General features: G+C 34.6%; 1 protein-coding gene across 4 annotated transcripts in view; it reads right to left on the reverse strand.

Annotated features, from left to right (window-relative positions):
- The window catches only part of Rph (Rabphilin), a 171,508-nt gene that overhangs the window by 38,380 nt on the left and 112,150 nt on the right, over positions 1 to 20,978 (reverse strand). For 3 of the 4 annotated variants that reach the window (XM_072538252.1, XM_072538251.1, XM_072538249.1), the window contains exons 6-8: positions 14,035 to 14,092; positions 9,755 to 9,888; positions 1,029 to 1,156 (exon numbers count right to left, since the gene is read on the reverse strand). In XM_072538252.1, the coding sequence (XP_072394353.1) occupies positions 1,029 to 1,156; positions 9,755 to 9,888; positions 14,035 to 14,092 (320 nt within the window). The remainder of the gene's footprint in view (positions 1 to 1,028; positions 1,157 to 9,754; positions 9,889 to 14,034; positions 14,093 to 20,978) is intronic. The other variant, XM_072538250.1, reaches the window with a different exon arrangement.

The following is a 20,978-nucleotide window of genomic DNA, read 5'->3' on the forward strand; positions in this document are numbered from 1 at the left end:
AAATTTAAAAAAAATAGGAAACACATACAAAATCACAAAAATATATAACATAATATCAAAACCGACACACTGAGATCTATTCTTTCCAAAACTTAACCCAACAATACAGATAACAGATCAAAAAACTGCATTAATAAGATACCTTGCGAATGCTATGATTTTTATCTTTGAGAAACTACAAGAAAGAACTTAATAGATCCTAAGTACGAAAACAGACAAGGAACACAGGGTCTAATTGAAATATGAATCAATAGTCATGAAAGAAACAGAAAAAAAAACTAAGAAACAACTCATGTCTTATTAAATGAAGAAAAATTTGTAGCAAATACATCAATAGAATGTAGCAAGATCTGGTTACTAATACTGAAAGAAGAAGTTAGCAATAAGCACACACCAACATTAACGAGATTTGGTAGCAGGTCAGAGCCACGTCATCTATAATTAACTAGAATAAGCATAGAAAGATCAGAATTTGATATCAATCCAAAGGCAAAACAACATTTCTCAGAACTTTATTTAAAATATGTCTAATGCCTTTAAAATCGAGGCCAAGTAAGTCAATTGTCAAATCGGTATTACAGCTCACCTCTAATTATAAACATTTAAATGTTACGTATAATCATCATAATTTTATTTTAGAATTCTTGAAAATGATTTCCGCCTTCGCAATCGAAACGTTAAATAAAAGATTAAATTAAAATTAGAATTATTAGCTGCTAATAAATATAAACAACAAGACTGCCGAAGAAATATATTCATAGTGGAGCTACCTTCTGTAACTAATTTAAGAACTGGAAAAGTAAAGGAATCTTCTTGTGGTTAGGCGAGCATCGATTGAGCCATGTGAAGGAGGAACATCTTTTGAATTTTAGCGTTAATAGAAATAGATAAGTTACAAAGAACATGCCTCTATTACCTCTTGATGAATACAATATATGCAACAACGCAGAGCATGAAACAGTATCGAGGATGCACGAAGAAGGTGTTTCAAAATTTTAAATTGTAATTTATATAAAATCTAAACATACCCTAAAAATACTGCTGTTGATACTAGATGTACTCGGTGATACTTTTTCGTCGGTTCTAAAATCGGACCAGTTCCAATCCGATAATGATCTTGCAGCCATGGAATCTCGTCGAGATGCTTCAAGGCTATCTGAAAAGAATAGTATATACAAGTTACAAGTTTTGCAAGTAACATAACTCAATAATATACTCTCATTCAAAAATAAAATGATTTAATACAACTTACCTTAGTACAAAAGTGTACACAAAAAAAGTTATAACCCTTTGAAGTTACAAAATAAAAATTGTTTTTTGCATTATCTCCTAAACTACTTGACATTTTGTAATAAAATGAACACGTTACTTTTTTGTTCTAGAAGCATTTTTAATACAAAAGAAACAACAAAATCTAAGCGCAAAGAAAAATTTTAAGGGGGTGTGCAGCTCTAAATCCCCCCAAACTTTTAAGTACGTTTAAATCAAATGAATTTTGTGGCATCATTATTTTAACACATTATTTTTTAAAAAATTTTGCCTCCTATCACTTTTTTTCAAAAAACAGTTTTTATTGAGTTACGGCCCTCATTAACCTTTAAAAAATTAAATGCAACCAAATAAATGGCTTAAATAAATTAACAAGTACAAAAAATGTCTATAACCTCTATAAATATGATATTACAATAAATGCTCAAAATGACCTCCAATTTCTTCAATACATATCTATTATTCGGTACCGTTTTAATAATGAAACCCGAATGCGCTGAAAAATCATATTTTTCTGATGAAATTGATTTGCAGCTTTAATTATTATAACCCTCAATTGTTGTTCGTCATCTATTGTTACAAAATGCACTTTCTCTTTCATAAACCCCCAAAAGCAAAAGTCCATTAGGTTAAGACCTGGACTTCTGGGTGGCCAAGAAATAGGTGCGTCACGACCCCTTCAAATCCATTGATCAGGATACTGCCTGCAAAAGTATTCCCACTTCACTACTGTAACGCGGTGGAGCACCATCTTGTAGAAACCACATATTTTGCCTTATTGCAATATTAACTTCTTCCAATTACTCTTGTAAATCAGTAGAACTGCAAATAATTATCACCATTTAAATTTTTGGGAAGAAATAATGGGCCTAATAAATTGTTATCCACAATTCCTACCCAAACATTAACTTTGAAAGTCCTCTGGTGATGAGTCGTTTTTTTGGCGTGAGGACTTTCGTCGGCCCAAATGTGCTCGTTATGATGGTTTGTTATTCCATTTCTACTGAGGGTAGCCTCGTCGGTAAACAAAATATTTCTAATAAAATTAACATTTCGAGTGTTTTCCACTAACAACCAATCGCAAAGTCCAATTCTTTTAGGATAATCTTCAACCAATAACTCTTGAACCGTTGTTAAGTGATAGGGTTTAAGCAAATGATCCTTCAAACGCCTCCAAACTCTTACGTGAGGAACATTTAGTTGTGCAGCTATTACCCCTGTACTTGTTCCAGGGACTTCTTCAATGATTTCTAAAATGTCTTCATCAGTGGCTTCCATTATTGGACGACCACTATTGCCAGCAACTTGCGGTTGGAATGCACCCGTTTCCCGTAAACGACGATCAATGGTCAGAAATAATCGTCTATCGGGTGTATTTCGATTGGGGTATTTTACTGCATAACGCCTTGCGGCTGCTGCACTATTTCCTTGACATTCACCTACGATATTCCCGATAGTTTATTGAAATCATAATTTAATCTGATCCTTACCCAAAGTTAAATTCATTCTGCCATTTCCTGAAATGTATGGGCCATTGTAGTATCAACATTTTTAATATTAATGTTATTCACACAATAAATGATAGCTTCAAATTATTGACTATTGTTTATGGAACTGTTTGTAATTGTATCAGTAGAAACAAGTAAGAGGCAAAAAAGTTTTAAAAATATTGTGTTAAACTAATGATGCTACAAAATTTATTTGATTTGAACGTCCTCAAAAGTTTGGGGGGATTTAGGGCTGCACATACCGCTTAAAATTTTTCTGTGCGATTAGATTTTGTTGTTTATTTTGTATGAAAAATGCTTTCAGAACAAGAAAGTAACGTGTCCATTTTTATTACAAAATTTCAAGTAGTTCAAAAATTTTTATTTTGTAACTTCAAAGTGCTTCAAAACTTTTTTGTGTACACTTTTGTACTAAGATAAGTTGGATTCAATCAATTTATTTTTGTCTCCGGAATGCGTAATTTAATTTATGACATACCTATTTGAAACACCCTGTATATCATGCACAATATATTTGTTATGTTATTATCTAACAGTGTCACTAAAATTACCTAACCAAGACTACAATTTCGAAATTGAAAGTGGCACAGAGACGAATGGAACGATCTATGCTGGGAGTGACGTTGCAGGACCAAATAAGAAACGGAGATCTGCGAAGAAGGACGAGTATTGCTGATGTTGTGGAACGCATAGTGGAACTTAGATAGAATTGGGCAGGCCATGTAGCAAAAATGCATGACTCACGATGAACGAGTAAAATTACATATTGGAAGCCAAAAGCAGACAAACGTAATAGAGGAAGACCACCTACACGTTGGGCTGACGACATCAGGTGTATCACGAAGAATTGGCAACAAAGAGTACAAAATCGCAAAGAATGGAGGAGTTTAAGGGAGGCCTGTGTCCAGCAGTGGACGTGAAAAATGAAGGCTGGATGATGATGATGATGATGATGTCACTAAAATGAGGAACAAAGAAATAAAAATACTCTGTTACTCAAACGACGCAATTGTAATAAGTCCGGCTGAAATCAGAATATAATTTGATTTCTTGATGTCCTTTTTAAACCAAAAAACCTTACGTGATTTTATTTTACCCTGTATATTACTTTAAATTTTAACACCTAGAGTGCCATGGTGGGTCAAAGTTGTCGACCACTTAGGTGGGAAGTTTTTTTGTCTAGGGGGACGTGGTGGTTCGATATTGTTCACCTCGCCCTTTCACGTTTCAGTCCGTGGTGCATCGCGTTAGTCGTTAGCCCATCAGATCCATTCTAAATATATGAGAAGTGTTGAGAGATGCTTTTAGCAATATTTTACCATGGTTGGTTTCTAATGCCGGTGGACTAACTTTTAAAAATACTTTTTTAGCTTTACTTTTACTAAATTATGTATTTTATTATCTGAATTAACAAAAACACAATCATAAATCCATAAAAACATAATCCAAACCAATGGGATAAACACCCAAGCTCTGCATTTAGAAAAGCAAATATGCAACTGTCAACAAAATTGTACAACAAATAAAAGGAAGATTTAAAAAATTGCCGATTCTATCTGCAGGTACATATGTCGCACCTCATGTCGATAATTTGGGGAAAGAAGTCTTTTTTAGTCGATACGTGCAAGCTTAAGCACACGCTGTTTATCAAAGTAATGTACAAATTTTACATAGGGATTATTTTACTAACGGAAATATTTTCCAACCGAGTGTTGTGGTTACCAGGAATCTCGCTGAATCTGCAAGGTATTTGATACATTTTTGGGAATGTCATAATTTTTTTTTGGGTCGTAGATCAACAAAATCGACAAAAATCACATATAAAAAGAGAATAAAGACTATCTTCAATTTCACAATTTTTCACATCCTATCCGATACGTCAAAAACATCATTCCAAATGAACAATATGTAATAGGCCAAACTGTTTACAACCTTATATAGGCCAAACCAATCGAAAAATCGAAAATAAAATTTATGAACATTCCATGTCCATACAGTCTCATAAGATACTCCTCCTCGGAGTCGAAAAGACATCTCAAGCAGCCTTCTACATCTGGTGCACTCCAACCAACCCAGAACACCCTTTGATGGGCTTTTGTATACAATAAAACAGACATGAACCATAAGCTCTGAAGAGTATTTTGAATTCCTAAATGGGACTAGAAGAACGGCATGTTGTAACCCGATATTAAATAAAGATTCTTCCTCAAATCCCACACAGGACACTGCAGTCAATCGGTTCCAAGCAGCTTGGTGCAGTGAACAGTTAAACATGTACAAGTGAAGCGATCTGGGAGCTTAGTACACTAACCACCCAAAAACGATGGCAACTTTTACCAAATTAGCAAAAAAGCAAGCCTGCAATAGCAGTATTTCTGAATCTGACAAATGCTTTTGATACTATTGATCACCAACAACTTTTGGAAAGTTACTGAATGTATCTGTGTGTTACTGAAATATCTAATTCTGGAATAAGTATGTTCTGGTGCGTATGATTGTTAAGAATGTTTTTAGCATCTGTGACCTTGGTCTATTTCTTCCATGTCTTGCATTCTTTTCATTCGCCTTTGTTTATATTGTCATTACGTGGTATCTACCGATTTGATACTGTAATATTTTTTATTTACATTGTAACTTTATTATTTTTTTGCCAAATGTTCGAATATACCTGCTACAAAACATCGAGACCATCCACATTGCAATCAATACTTATCTACAAAAAGGCTCATAGCAATTAGTGAAAAACATTTTTATTCGAACAAAATATAAATAGAGGTGAACTGGTAAATAATAGCCGTTTAGTGTTAAATTTAAAACTTTTTTAAACTCTGGTATGTTCAATTTACTCATCGGTGAATTATTTATTTTTCTGGGTTTATTACTAATCAATAAAAAACCAGAGTTTACTAACTAGATATTGTTTGAGGACGATCGAATACTATTATGTATAATATTTACAAAATAAACAGCTTGTTAAAACTAATATCAGTATATCTATTTTTATACATACTTTAAACCAAAATTGAAAGAATTTCTTTTCACATCCAATTAATTTTAAAAAGCAGAAAGGCTATTGCTGATGCTGTCTTCTCGCCGAATATGCATTTCATCTTATTTTCATTATGTTCAGGTGTATTTTTATTGCCAATTTTAAATAGATAAGTGTTTCAAAACTGATTTGTAAATAACAAATGGAGAACTCAGATAATATGTATACTGTATCCAGAAATTTAGTGCCTCATTATAAAAGTTATAACTGAATAATCCTTGAACTTGTAAATCATCTATTGTTGTATAATTATCACAGCTACTCAAGCTGCCAAGACCGGCATATCACCAAGTCAACTGTAGGTAGGTACATATAATCAGATCAAATATTATCATTCAAGCGTAATGTCAAAAAACTCTTTTTATAAACATACAAATTTTCCATAATTATTGTATTCTTTTATTAATCATTATTTTGTCTCAACGAAGAAAATGCGCCCAAAATTATGAAGATCTTAATTTAGTCAAATTGACTGAACCGGCCGTTAATTGTAACCGATTAAAGAGACGCTAATTGTATCCGAACGTCTGCGGTATCTCCGGTGAGTACCGATTTACTCGTTTTAAAAGGTTCATATTTATTCATGTTCACTTATTATGTTTAAGTTTTCCGTTTCATGTCTGAAAAAGTTGGCAAAAAATGAGAAATTGCTTTATTAATAATTTCGTGAAAAAAAAAATATTCTTCATTAAAAGTTATGCATCACATAGAAATCATTAATCAATAATCTCATAAAATATTAAGTGATAGATACAGAAAATCAAAATTAATAATTAATACTGAAAAGGAAAGTGATTTTAAATTTAGATATGCAAGAAAATGTAATTTTAAAATGTTTGTAGGTATTAAAAATTATGTCCAAATTTAGATTCATGGCCTAATAATTAAATTATACATTTAAAATAAAAAGTAATAAAAAAATACTTTTGCATTTGTTGATTTTGTATATTGAATAAGGTAAATTAGAAATGAAATTAAAAATTAATGCACCTACTGACACATCATTAAAAGGCCATGAATCTAAATTTAAATATAATTTTTAATTCCTACAACCATTAACGAAAACATTTTTTGGCCTTAGTCTAGAGCTCAAGATCAGACCATAGTCTAGAGCTCAAAATCCAAACGGTTAGATGTTACGTTTTCTCTGTTTTGCTCTATGGCTGTGAAGGTCGGACAATGAACTCTGAAACAGAAAAAGCAGTAGATGCTTTTGTTATCTACATATTCAACGGATTTTGTAATTCCAGAGATACAAAAAAATACCGACGATGAGGTATTTCGGCGCATAAGTTAACAAAAAGAAATACCGAGCACGCACTGCACTGCTCAAAAGCACATCCGCAGAAATATTTCCCGTAGCAGTTTCCATTTGTATCGCCAATCTTCTAAAGGAAACAGCGCAATAAGAAGATCTCCTTTAAGGTGATTGGAAATCATCACGGAGTATGTTACCTCTTGAAAAACTGCTTTTTAGATGACGATGCTTTATAAACAAATGCTTAGGCTGTTATATACCTATATTTCTTTTTATTTTTAAACGAGTAATTATAAGTTGAGTTTCCATACCAGTAGTTTTGACTGATCCATAAAATACAGTTTATTCACTGGCTACAATAATTTCTTTAATAAACTTTCTATGCAAACCCCCCCTTTTTTGGAAATAGGTTATTAACTCACCTTAAAATAAAATAAATAATACACATCTTCACACATATATCTCTAAAATAAAGGTAGATAATTTCTTTAATACAACAGCACTGACACAATATTGTTGGACCCAAGATTACATCAAAAGGTATTCCACAGGGAGCTGTTTTAAGTCCACTTTTTTTTAATTTGTACACATACGATTTGCACAAATTATGGTCTCCCAATATTGTTTGCTTACAATATGCTGATGATATTGTCATCTACTTACATAAGAAAACGTACAATGAAAGCACTACTGAACTCAAACATATTATGTACAACTTGGGTAATTGGACTTGGTTAAATGGATTCAATATTTCGTACCAAAAATGTGCCGTAGTATTTTTTTCAAGAAAACACCCTATTAAAGATCACACTGTAACCTTACATATCAATGATATTCCAATTGTTTCGAAATTTAGATAGCTTGGTATCGTACTTGACAGAAAATTGCTTTGGACTCAATATATTAATTATACAATTGGACGCTGCGAAAAAGGTATTAATTTTCTTAAAATGGTGTGTAAGAGATCGTGGGGTGCAGATCAAAACATTGCATTGAATTTTTATCGAGCCTATATAAGCCTAATCTATTTTAGATTACTGTTGTTTGGTATATGGGTCAGCTAGCATAACCAATTTACGTAAACTTGATGTAAAAAAAGACTTGATAACTTGATAAAAGATGTAATTTTTTTTTATAAAGATTGTACTTTACCAGTGCTGGTGTGCACTATGCATCCCACCCCTGCCGCTGCCCTCTTGTTTTCTTTTATACCACTATATACAAATACATGATTTTTTCTGTTTTTGCCATTCCTTGTCCTTTTTTCTTAGTTTAAGTTATTGTCAGTATATTTATTTAAACTTTATCTCCGGTTCTTTTTCTTTGCCTTGTATACTTTGAATATTTCAGGTTCCCAACTGTCATATTTCTTTTCTCTTCTCGTTGTTTCTTTTTTCTTGTTTCCTTTTTGCATTTTCCTTTCGTATCCAATATTATAAATTGTACGTGTTTAAGATTTTTTAAGTTTTTCTAACAGATTAAAAATTATGTATGGGTAATAATAAGAGATTAGTAGCATAATAGAAGTAAAACAAATTCCAAATGAATAGAGGCAACACCTTCGTATACGAAATCAAAAGAGATTTGCAACAATAATGTACACATTACATAAACACTAAATCATTTAGCCCGACGATGCAAATATGGGAAAGAATAAGTGATACATGGAATTTCAAATAAAAAATAAATATATTGGGAAAAGGTTATGTGACATCAACTGATGCTAAAAATAAGTAACCTCTTTAGTCACGCAGGATACAAAGACATGAGTGGCTCTCATCCTGCTTGACATCAAGAATGCCTTTAACACGGCATCATGGGGAAAAATCATGTCCAGGCTGAGAGGATTGGGCGTTAGTGAGTACCTGGTCAACGTCATTAACAAATGCTTTACTGACAGGTCCATAAGGTAAAAAGATAAGGGCAAAAGAGCCTGATTTACAGTGTCTGATTTCTGGGGTGATGAAGAGTAAGAAGCAGGAGGACAGAGGAGGAAATTGAACCAGGGATCTGAAATCTTGTTTCTTTTTTCTCGCGAGCCAAGAACCGGTAAGTACCAAAATTAGTTTATGGCCTCACGAAAATATTTTCGTCATTTTGATTTTTTTTGATAATAGACAATTCTTAAACAATTTTTTTTCTAATTTACGGTGATAGGTATGGTTATTTGTAAGTTTTTCCTTAATATAAGCTTGAGTGGCAAAACCACTACTCTGGAATGGTGATTAAGGTTATAGCCGGAACAAGATTAAACGAGCATTACCTTATCGAGTATCCTACTCGGCAGAAAGATTTCAGAGTGTATTGCTTCGTGAGGTTAGATGTCCCCATTATAAAAACGGTTATCCCCACCGTTACCTACCAGAATTCAATAGATACCTTAGGTTCTTGCTTAAATCTGGCAATACGGCAATTAAAAAAAAAGCAATAACAACAATTAAGATGGTTAGGTCACGTATAAGAAGTCGTAACAAGAGACGGTTGGATAAGACTATAAATCTGATAATATTGATATGTTTCAAAGTCTAAACAATTACTATGCAAATAGGGACACATGCCCTTCAAATCTGCTCCAGATACTCTCTTCAAATGTCGTCGAGAATATTTGTACAAATATTTTAATAAAATTCGTAAGCAAATTTTAATGTTAAATATAATATTTTATCTTACCAAAATTTGTAACCCTTCCTTCTGAGCTAGGTTCTTCCCAACTCTTGGTTTCGTTCAAAGTGATGGAACTCACTTGAGTCTTTAATGAATCTATTTCTCGAGACATCTGTGATTCACTGGAACTAGTTTGCCTACTAACAAAAATAATTTTGAAGACAGCAGAAAATATTATATTTGAATTATTTTACTCTCAGGTGCAGAAAATTCGATCCATGGTGTATTTCTCATTTATTGCGAGTTTTATAACTTAGGAATTGTTATATGTCACATATAAATTTAGAGAGAATCTCGCATAAGTACAATTATTAATATACACTCTGGACCAAAATTAACCTTCTTCTTCTTAACATGCCATTGTCATCGAATGCCATAGTCTGTGGACTAGTGCGCATTTCGATGCGCATCGCCCCTCCTCAAACTTTCCCATTGGCTCTTGACCTGGAAATCCCTATTTATCGCTCGAACGGCACATATAAATATTGGCGATTTTCAGGTCAGCCAGGTCAGTTCCTCGCGGGCTCTCCGAGAGCTTAGTGCTCTCGGGGCTCTGCTCCTGTTCTATTTTCCATACTCTGTGGCTGAGAGTTATTTTCAACTTTAACTTGGTGTTTTTATTTCGACAATTCTTTGTCATGTAAGAAAATATCTTGTCTTTCTCAAGACAAGCCATCGGAAGACCACAACCTAATGTACCATCTTCGACAGGAATTTGTTGTGTAAGAAATATCTTGCCTTTTTTAAGCCAGACAACGAAGATATAAATATTTTCCGAGTCCATAACCCGAAAATGGACTTAAGTAGAGGAGCTCACGACGTTTACTCCGAAGCCCTCTACAGAGCACCCGGGGATATCAGAAGGTGGTTAGACCCATATTTGTTCCCCCGAGGTGACATAGCGCCCGACAACGTGGATTATTCCGAACCTGCGACCCAGCTCGCTTTACAGAACGCAACACACCATTGACTTCAACATGGGTTGAAGTCAAGAGAACAATGGGGAGAGCCACGGAGTGTCTATACTCTGACACTCCGCCATCGAGCTCTGTAGCAGTCCTGATGCCTTCCGTGTGCCAGATGTCTCAACGAGTCAGCCTTCTTCGACGCTTGAAGTCTCGGAAACTACGGAGATCCTGAAGTAGCCACAGTCCCTGCCTGCCCTCACCGAAATGTGGCGATACCACGGAGGCCCGGGCAAACTCGCCTACGAAACCCCAGGATAAAGTGGATGGGAACCTGATTGCAGAGAAGAAGACGAACCGCTGAGAGAAATGGTACATCGACCGTGGATGGTGCCTACCACAGAGGGAGATGCAGTAACATCCAGCCCCCAGGTTCCAGCCCTTCCCAAAATTAACCGGCCACCTTAAAAATGGGTAATTTTTGATGTCTTATATCTCCTAAACCTGTTGTCCGATTTAAGTGGTTTCTTTAATATGTTATAGCCTTATTCCTTGACAATATCATTATAATAATATGGTTGCTAAAGAGGTAAATTTTCATTGTATACTGGGTGTACTAATTAAACTGTGTTTTTTTTTAAGTTTGCATCACCCTGTGGAATATTCTAGCATTTATAAAATATTGAAATTAAAATCTAACTATAGCCTCACGTTTTCTCAACATTTTGTTTTTTGATTCATTCGCTTATGTTGGATAATACAAAAGTTAGGTAGTTTAACAACTAGCCATGTGTTTCATCAATACAGACGATTTAACTCACCAGCAAAATTAACCCCACCACTTTTATTATTGTTTTGTTTACATTACCTGTGACAGTTTGTTTCCTAAATTTGTATCATCGAAGGATTTTTGACATATAGTCGCTGTACGACATTGTTGCAAATCTGTTTTCGTGTTAATAACAATTCTTGAACAATTTGTAATTAAAATTAAATTTATAATTAAAATTAACAATTAAAATTCTAATTTTATATCAATATTGAGCAAATACTGTTTAAGTAGAAATTTTAGTGCTCATTTATTGTTTGTGATTTTAAAAATGCCACTCATTCCAACTGATGCTGCTAGGGCAGTGGCTTTAGTTCATACTGGTTACAGTCAACGTCATATCGCTGGTATACTCGATGTACCCAGAACTACGGTATAAGATGCTATCAGACGATTTCGGGAGACAGGATCGTACAACCGCAGGCCAGGTCAAAGCCGAAAACGATGCACTTCAGCTCGAGATCGTCAGAAATAAACTTGAGGGCTTTTTGTCCAGCTCGCGCATCACAACTGCTCTCACAACATTGTAGGGCTAGACTTCATTTTGCGCGAGAATATGCTAACTGGACTATGGCGGAATGAAAGAATATACTGTTCTCAGATGAGAGCAGAATAGTCCTAAAAGGTCCAGATGGACGCCACCGTGTCTATTATAGGCGTCAAAATGAAAGGTTTGCTGCATGCGCTATAACCGAAACAATGACTTACCGAGGAGGGTCAATAATGATTTGGGGAAGTATTTCTTACGAAGCGCGTACTGATCTTGTGTTATGTAGAGGCAGTGTGAATGCCCAACTATACGTACAAGAAGTTCTCCAAGACCATGTCATGCCTTTTGCACCATTCATTGGTGATAACTTCAGACTAATGCATGACAATACACGTTGCCATACACCAAGATCTACCCGTGAGTACCTCAATGAGGTCGGGATTCAAGTTCTACCAAGGCCAGCACACAGTCCCGATCTTAACCCAATTGAGCATATCTGGGACAACCTCAAAAGACGGGTAAGAGCAAGAGTACCAGCCCCTGCATCCTTTGAAGAGCTGAAGACAGCTGCGGTAGAGGAGTGGCACAATATCCCCCATTCTGATATCCAGGATATTATAAATGGATTGCCAAACCGACTTCAAGAAGTCCTAAGGGCTAGAGGCGGCAACACCCATTATTGATACCCCATTTTTTTTCAATTAGACTTTGATTTCCAAAATATTGTTAATTTGAATTTCATTCATTGGATTTTTATTGTAACTAATGAAAAAGATTATTTTTTCTCTTCCTCGGAGATAAATATTGATAAAAAACATGTCTAGTTGTTAAAACACCTAATTTTTGTATTATCCAACATAAGCGAATCAACCAAAAAACAAGATGTTGAGAAAGCATGAGGCTATTGTTACGATTTAATGTCAGTATTCTACAAATGCTAGAATATTTCACAGGGTGATGCAAACTTTAAGAAAAAAAACACACTTTGATTCGTACACCCGGTATACAATGAAAATTTACCTGTTTAGCAACAATATTATTATAAGGATATTGTCAAGGAATAAGACTATAGCATATTAAAAAAATCACTTGAAACTGACAACAGGTTTAGGAGATATAAGAAATCAAAAATTATACATTTTTAAGGTGGCCGATTAATTTTGGCCCAGAGTGTAAATACATTAATTTCTAATTTTTTATCGTATTTCGTAAAAACAATAGGAATTTTATGTTTTTGTCAAATATCTAAGTTCGAGAAGCACCAAGAAATGAATTTGTTATCGTACGGATTTTAACAACCGGACCAATTTGGTATTAAAATGTTTTGAATTCAGAATTTTCAATTGTAATAAAATGACAATAACACCAACGGATGCTGCACAAGTCATGGCTTTAATGCAAGATAGTCGTAGTTAATATTACGCCGCCCAGGTGCTAGATATAAAATGGTGGTTCAATCAAAGCGGAAACTATACTAGAAGGTAAGAATCTACATACTACCTATATAGGTAGTCGACGACTGCATAAAGCGAATTATTATCCAGGAATTATGCCTTAGCCTTATGTCCACAGCTATTGGTGGAACATCGCACAGCTCGACTTGCTTTTGCAAGGTAACACAAAAATTAACGTAATTACGCAGATTGAAGTAATGTTTTGTTCTCGGACGAGTCTAGGATTTGCTTGAGATTACAAGACGGTCGCAAAAGAATCTGGATAAGGCAAGGAAAATGATTTCTCCATGTAATATTGCCCACAAAATAACCTATCTAGGAGGCTCAGTTATGGTTTGGGCCATGAGTTCTGATGCTCGTACTGGCTTAGTTCTTGTGGTTGGGGGTTGTATAATAGAAGCAAGGTTATAATAATCATTTTAGATGGACAAGAGGTATCTTTTGCGATATTCCTATAACTTAATTTTATTTTTATGGACGATAACGCGCGTCAACGCCTTGTTAAAATCGTCAATAAATACTTAGAAGACGAATTGGCCAGCCTGCAACCCCGACCTCAATCAAATCGAATTTTTTTGCACCTGAGAGTATTTGTCAAATATTCTTACCTGTATATATAACTGCTAACGTTATTGTGATATATTTGTTGGTCTTGTTCCAACGCATCTGCAAATAGTCAATAAATAAAAATTAGTATTCTGGATTAAACATGTCCAGGTTAGTATATATATTTGGTTTTTTTATAGTGTCATAGTTTTACTTTAGTTTTAGTTTATCTTTTAATTTGATCCTAATAAAAACTAATGGTCCAAGATACAATAAAACCAATTATGAGTAGGTCTCTTCTTTTATTTTGTTATCCAGGTAGAAAAAGGATATATGAAAACTATTCATCATTAAACTTTGAAAAATCGAGGCAGATATCAAGCACAGTTTATTAATTAAATCTTGCCCAAGTACTTTCGCTCACTAGAGCATCTTCAGGGGCATTTCGTCAATTTTGGGCTATCCAACAATCGCAGAATGTCATAAACATAAAATTAAACATAAAGTTGAACATAACACTACACTAAACAAGGACAAACAGTTTAAAATTATTTAAAAAGTCGAAGCTACATTCTGATTGGCAACAGGAGGGAGAATGATTATCATTTAATTATGATTCATCATTAACCATAAATATTTAAGAAACAAACACCAAGCTTTTTTAAAAAGACAATAAATAGCATTATCATAAGCATGTTCGGAAAGGTTTATATATAAATATAATCGTAAAGGTATATCAACTATAAATCTCATCATTCATTCTCCCATAAGAAGTATGTAATTATAAGTCTTGCTGATAGATCTATAAAACTAACAGATCCAAAATACAAAACAACTGCAATAAAAAAAAGCAAAAAATGCTCTCTTAAATAATGCATATCCCGAACATTTAATTGAAACTATTTTTAAAGACTAAATAAATTTTACAACAATACCAATAACAATAAAACCAACAGTATAATGAATAATCGAAAAGACGGTTAACAGAACCAAAAAAAAATCATAGTATGACAATTTTATTTGTATGTTTTATTTGACAATAATTTGACACAGCATTGTCGACTGCGTGTTTTAAATTGTATGCTTTCCATTATTCTGGCAAAGAATATTCCTCTTCCATAACTAGGTTTTGAATAAATTTTTTTCTATATCTTCTTTTAAATGTTTTAATGGCCGATTGATCCATTGGCTGTATCAATGATGTTATGTTCACAGGCAGAAAAGAGCACGAGATATTATCATCGTCACTTTGCAGCATACCGGCTTCAGGATGGGCAGGTGCATTGTCCAAAATGAGAATCGCCTTTGGTGGCAAATTTTTTGCCTGCAAGTATTGTCGAACATCCGGTATAAAAACTTAAAAAACAAGATGTTAGAAAAATAGATAAACAACTTTTGGTTTGCCGTACATACCTTTTTGAATCAGTCAGCGAATATTTCCTGGGACATCCATGCATTATGTTGTATGTAGTTCATATTTATGCCCTTAAAACAATGCTTTTTTGCTGTACCAATGAATATAGGAAGGCCATGGTCACTACTTTTATTTTAATCATTGCTGTGATTCGTTGCTTTTGCGTTTTAAATCCTGGTTTATATTTTTTAGACAGTGCAGCGAGTGTTTCCACTCCAGACCAGTTTCATCCGCATTAAACACTTGATGCTGCTTCTTTTGAATGAAGGATCGCCATTCAATTTCATGTTGAAAAACAACGCTTTTTCGGCAACAATTGGTCCAGACAAAGGAACACCTTTGCTTCTTTTTTAAATGAACCACAAATACAGAGTGTCGTGTCGTGTCGTGCCGTGTCGAGTGATTCATTTGTGACTTTTTTTCATTGTCTAACTATGTTTCATTCGGCCATCCAACGATTCCATTTGCGAAGCATACTTTTCAATTCCATCAGCATTTTTCTTTAAATCATTGACTGTCGTTCTCGGGACATCATACTTTTTGCTCAATGCGACTAAGTGACACAATCAATGTTCGAATTTGAATCAAACTGAATTATATTGATACGCAGATATTGACTGTAATAATTATTGTGCTCTGCGTTTTTATTTTCGGCTTGCGATTCCAAAAATGAAACTCTAAAAGAACGGTATCACTTATCATTACCTATTTAAATTGAAGTTTAATCCAGAGCCATAAATAAGAACAATAATTATTTACATACAAAAATGCGGTGGTGGCATAACTTCACGTAAACATTTCAACGAATTTCGTTTGGCTTATCCGCACTGCTTAAACAAAATGAATTGATGACTAAATTTTTACTTATGTTGATAATATAACGTATGTATGGACCCTGACGGTTAACAGAGGTGACGGTTAATAGAGAGACGGATAATCGAGGTTCCACTGTAATCCTTTTTAAAAGTGCTTGGAAAATTATATCTTTAATTTCAAAATTAAAAAAAAGTGAAAGTAACATAAAGCCATCAAACGGGGGTAACATAATTGCAGATTCAGTAGAAATAGCCAATACTTTTAACTTTTTTTTTTAAATGCTCCGTTAGAAGCAATTGCAAGCATCCCAAAACAAGCTGATAGTACATATTTATATTTGTAACAACACTGTTTTGGCTGACCAACGTCTTCTTCATCCGTACCCTACATTAGAATGAAACGAAATATTAAATCAAAACATAAAAATCAAAAAACCTCAAGGATTTGATGAAATCCCTGTGATTTTACTAAAAAAGGTTTCTTGTATAGTATCGAAATTGACATAATTTAGTTAATTTATCATTTTCAAATGAAAACTTTCCAGATTATATTAGAACTGGAAAGGTGCTACCAATCAACAATTTCTTCGATGTTTTAAAAATTATTGAATACAGGCATTTACAAAGACTTAATTTATTTGTACAGGTAAATAATGATTGTTAGTAACCAACATGGTTTCCAGTCTAAAAAATGTACCATACAGCAATTCATTCAACAAGTTTAATAGATGCAGGAGAGTCCTGTTGGCATATTTTAAGGTCTCAGCAAGACCTTCGACTCTGTCAATCACGAAATTTTAATTTATAAATTAAAGATATAGGTATTCAAGGACGTGCATTGAATTGGTTAACATCTTATTTGACCGGACGTTGACAATATGTCATTTTTACCGAGAAAGGCAAAAAATCATACGATAGTAATATAGGTGTACCACAAGGCTCAATTTTAGGACCCATTTTATTTCTTATTTACGTCAACGATGTTGTCTCGGTTAACTCAGATGGATATTTAATATTTGCGTATGATATAAATGCCATAATTAACGGATCTGATACATTTTTGGAGTCCGATACCTTTTTGGAGTCCAAATGTAATCATTTACAGTCGAACCTTTACACCTTGTTCTGTAATAATAACCTATTATTGACTACCCAAAAAACTCTTTTCATGCAGTTTCATAATAGGCAACGATGTGTTAACCCAATTAATTTGAAATGTTTAAATTAAAACAAAAATAGTAATAATATAGAAAACGTTTCATCAGTAAAGTTCCTAGGACTTCATATAGATAAATGTCGTAATTGGAGAAAACATTGTGATGCACTTGCTGCAAAATTAAACTCAGTAACTTTTTTGTTACGAAATTTAAAACAAGTTTTAACGGAGAACCAATTAATAGTGCTTTATGATGCCCAGGCCAAATCCCTTCTAAGATACGGGATTTGTTTTTGAGGAACAAGTAGCCATGAATTAGCCAGTAGTTAATGAAGTCTTTATTGCACAAGAAAGAATAACACGGTCTATTGCTGTTATCCCTCATAAGACTAGTTGCAAACAAAATTTTCAAAAATTCAAAATACTGCCCTTGGCCTGTCTATATATTCTGGAGACTTGTATATTTGTATTTAATAACCTCGAAAATTTTAAAACCAATGGGCAAGTTTATAACTTAAATAATAGATATAAAGATACATTACGTGTCCCAATGTGCAGAGGAAATATATATTTCAGGTCTCCTAGTATAATACAACCCTGATCTCACCTTCATCAGCATGTTTTTAGAGGACCGTTGCGTTAGGAAGGTATATAAGCCTATACCGAAGACGCAACATAGGCCCGTGAAAATAACCGGTTACAGCGCTATAAAAGCTCCGAAACTCGCTTTCAAACAAAGGTTTAGTTTCAAAAAAGCGAACTGGACAAAATTTGCTGATGAATTGGAAACACAAGTGAAAAATATAGTCCCGATCCCCAAAAACTATGACGCGTTCATCAAACTTGTAAAACGAATCTCATGTAAACACATACCCACAGGACGTCAACAACATTACATATCTGGTCTGAACGATGAAGCAAAAGACATTATGACAAAGTACACCGAAGAATATAGTAAAGACCCATTTAGCGAAGTTCGGCAGAGATAAGGGAGAGACTGCAGCAAACACTAAGTGCCTCCAGACAACAACGGTGGAGCGAGACTTTAAGTAAAATGGATATGATGCACAGTAGTAAGCAGGCTTGGAATATGATCAAAAAACTTAATGGTGATCCCACAGAGATGAAAGAGCTATGTGCAATAACGCCAAATCAGATAGCCCACCAACTGCTCCTGAATGGCAAAACAAACAATCGTTGCAAAACGCCAAAGATCATAAGAACTCAAGACCAGGAAACAACTCTCTTGCGAAACCCATTTACCATCGAAGAGCTCAAAAATGGTATTGAATGTATGAAAAATGGAAAATCACCTGGGGTGGACGAAATCCTAACAGAGCAGATAAAACATCTCGGGCAAAAAGCGAGACAATGGGCGCTCGATCTATTTAACATCTGTCGCTCTACCTACCATATTCCAAAACTGTGGCGTAAATCAAAAGTAGTAGCCCTTCTGAAACCTGGGAAAGACCCTGAACTACCGAGTAGCTACCGTCCGATATCCCTGCTATGCCATTTGTATAAATTGTATGAACGCCTCATTTTAAACGGAAAAATTAGATGCAATACTAATCCCACAACAAACAGGCTTCAGACCACGTAAATCATGCACAGGTCAAGTGCTGAACCTAACAGAATACACAGAGGAGAGATTTGAGAAGAAAGAGATAGTGGGAGTAGCCTTGATAGACCTCACAGCAGCCTATGATACGGTAAACTACAGAACCTTGCTAACTAAGATCTATAACACTGTGCCTGACTATGATCTGGTAAATATCATTAGATCACTGTTGTGTAATAGACGTTTCTACGTTTTGCTAAATGGAAAGGAGAGCAGATGGAGAACCCAAAAAAATGGCCACCCTCAGACTGAGAGTTTTGTCTACGCTGATGACCTTGGTATAGCCGTAAAGGGGAAAACACTAACACAAGTAGAGTCGACAATGGAAGAGGCTTTAAACATGATGTCAACTTACTACAAACAAAACTCATTAAAGCCAAACGCTACTAAAACCCAAGTATGTGCATTCCATCTCAACAATCAACTGGCGCATGAAAACTGAATGTTTCTTGGGAGGGACAACGCTTGAAACATACTGATAGGCTTAAATATCTTGGAGTAGTACTAGACCGGTCACTAACGTATAAATTCCACTGTCAGAGCACAAGACAAAAGGTTTCTACGAGAAACAACCTTCTCCGGAAACTTGTAGGGAGCAAGTGGGGTGCAAACCCCCAGGTCTTGAAGACAACAGCTGAGGCCTTATGTTTCTCGACAGGGGAATATGCTTGTCCCGTCTGGGGTAGATCTAGACACGCCCAACAAGTCACCACGGCGTTAAATGAAACATGTAGAATAATTACCGGTTGTATGAAGCCTACCCCTCTACCCCTATTGTACCGGGTAGCTGGATTCGCATCACCAGACGACCGTAGATGCGCCTTACAATATGTGGAGAAGTTCAGGCAAACTTTCGATGAAAGGCACCAATTATACGGGTTTGACGAACCGCCAGGAATCAGCCGACTTAAATCAAGGAAAAGGTTTATGAGAAATGTCAGCATCGAACCACCCGAACTGTTCCCTCTACATCCAGAACGACCTAATGGAATGAACCTGGACTGGAGAACCTGGCGGACACTCAATCGCATACGCACAGGTGTTGCCCCTGTAAAACAGAACCTCATTAAATGGGGCATCAAGACAGACAACGACGCACTTTGTGAATGTGGGGAAATACAGAACGTGGAGCACCTGAGAGTATGCAGACTTTGCCCATCACAGTGCACCCTCGATGATTTATGGCTCGCAAATACAAAGGGTGTAGACGTAGCCCGATATTGGGCAAAAAAACTGTAGTCGGATCCAGAGGCGAAAAAGTAAAAGTAAGTTTTAGTATAATGGGACAAAGACTTTTTAATAGACTACCAATGCATATAAAATTGTGTAAGAGCTTTAAACTAAATTTAAATTAATTTTTGACTGCTCACATTTTCTATTCAATTGAAGAATTTCTTCAATTTTAAATGTTACTCATTTAGTTGTTAGTTTGTTTAGTGTGTTTGTTTATTTGTTTGGTTTATTTAATTAACTGACCAATTCTACACAAGATATGTTTGTTTAAAAGCAAATAAAGTGTTTATTTATTTATTTATTTATTTATAACACTGTAGTTTGCTAGGTATACTTCAAGGTTAGAGTTCCATTATGATTTACAATATCTGTAAATTCATCAGGGAGATAAAAAATATTAAACCAAACGGAGTACACAATACCAGTCTTATTATAATATGTCTTATATAATATCTTATATAAGATAAAAAGAAAAACATACGAAATTTTAAACTAACAATACAGTGAAGTTATTTGTAAAAATAATAATATTTAATACTCACTCTAGCAAAATTGTGTACCTGTAAAAAAATTAAGGTTTGACCTAGTTCAAATAATTAAAAACTTACCAACCAACAATTGCTTTCCAATTAAATGTAAACGTCCCCAAAAAGCGTGAAACACCAGCTAACAACCTGCTACCTCGAAGCTTAAAACTCAAACTGACCCTATTTGATTAGGGATAATTGTAAAGTTTATGTTAATGAATGTGAGAACAAACACAACTT

The sequence above is a fragment of the Diabrotica undecimpunctata genome, chromosome 7 (assembly GCF_040954645.1).
Source record: "Diabrotica undecimpunctata isolate CICGRU chromosome 7, icDiaUnde3, whole genome shotgun sequence".
NCBI classification, from domain to species: Eukaryota; Metazoa; Arthropoda; class Insecta; order Coleoptera; family Chrysomelidae; genus Diabrotica; species Diabrotica undecimpunctata.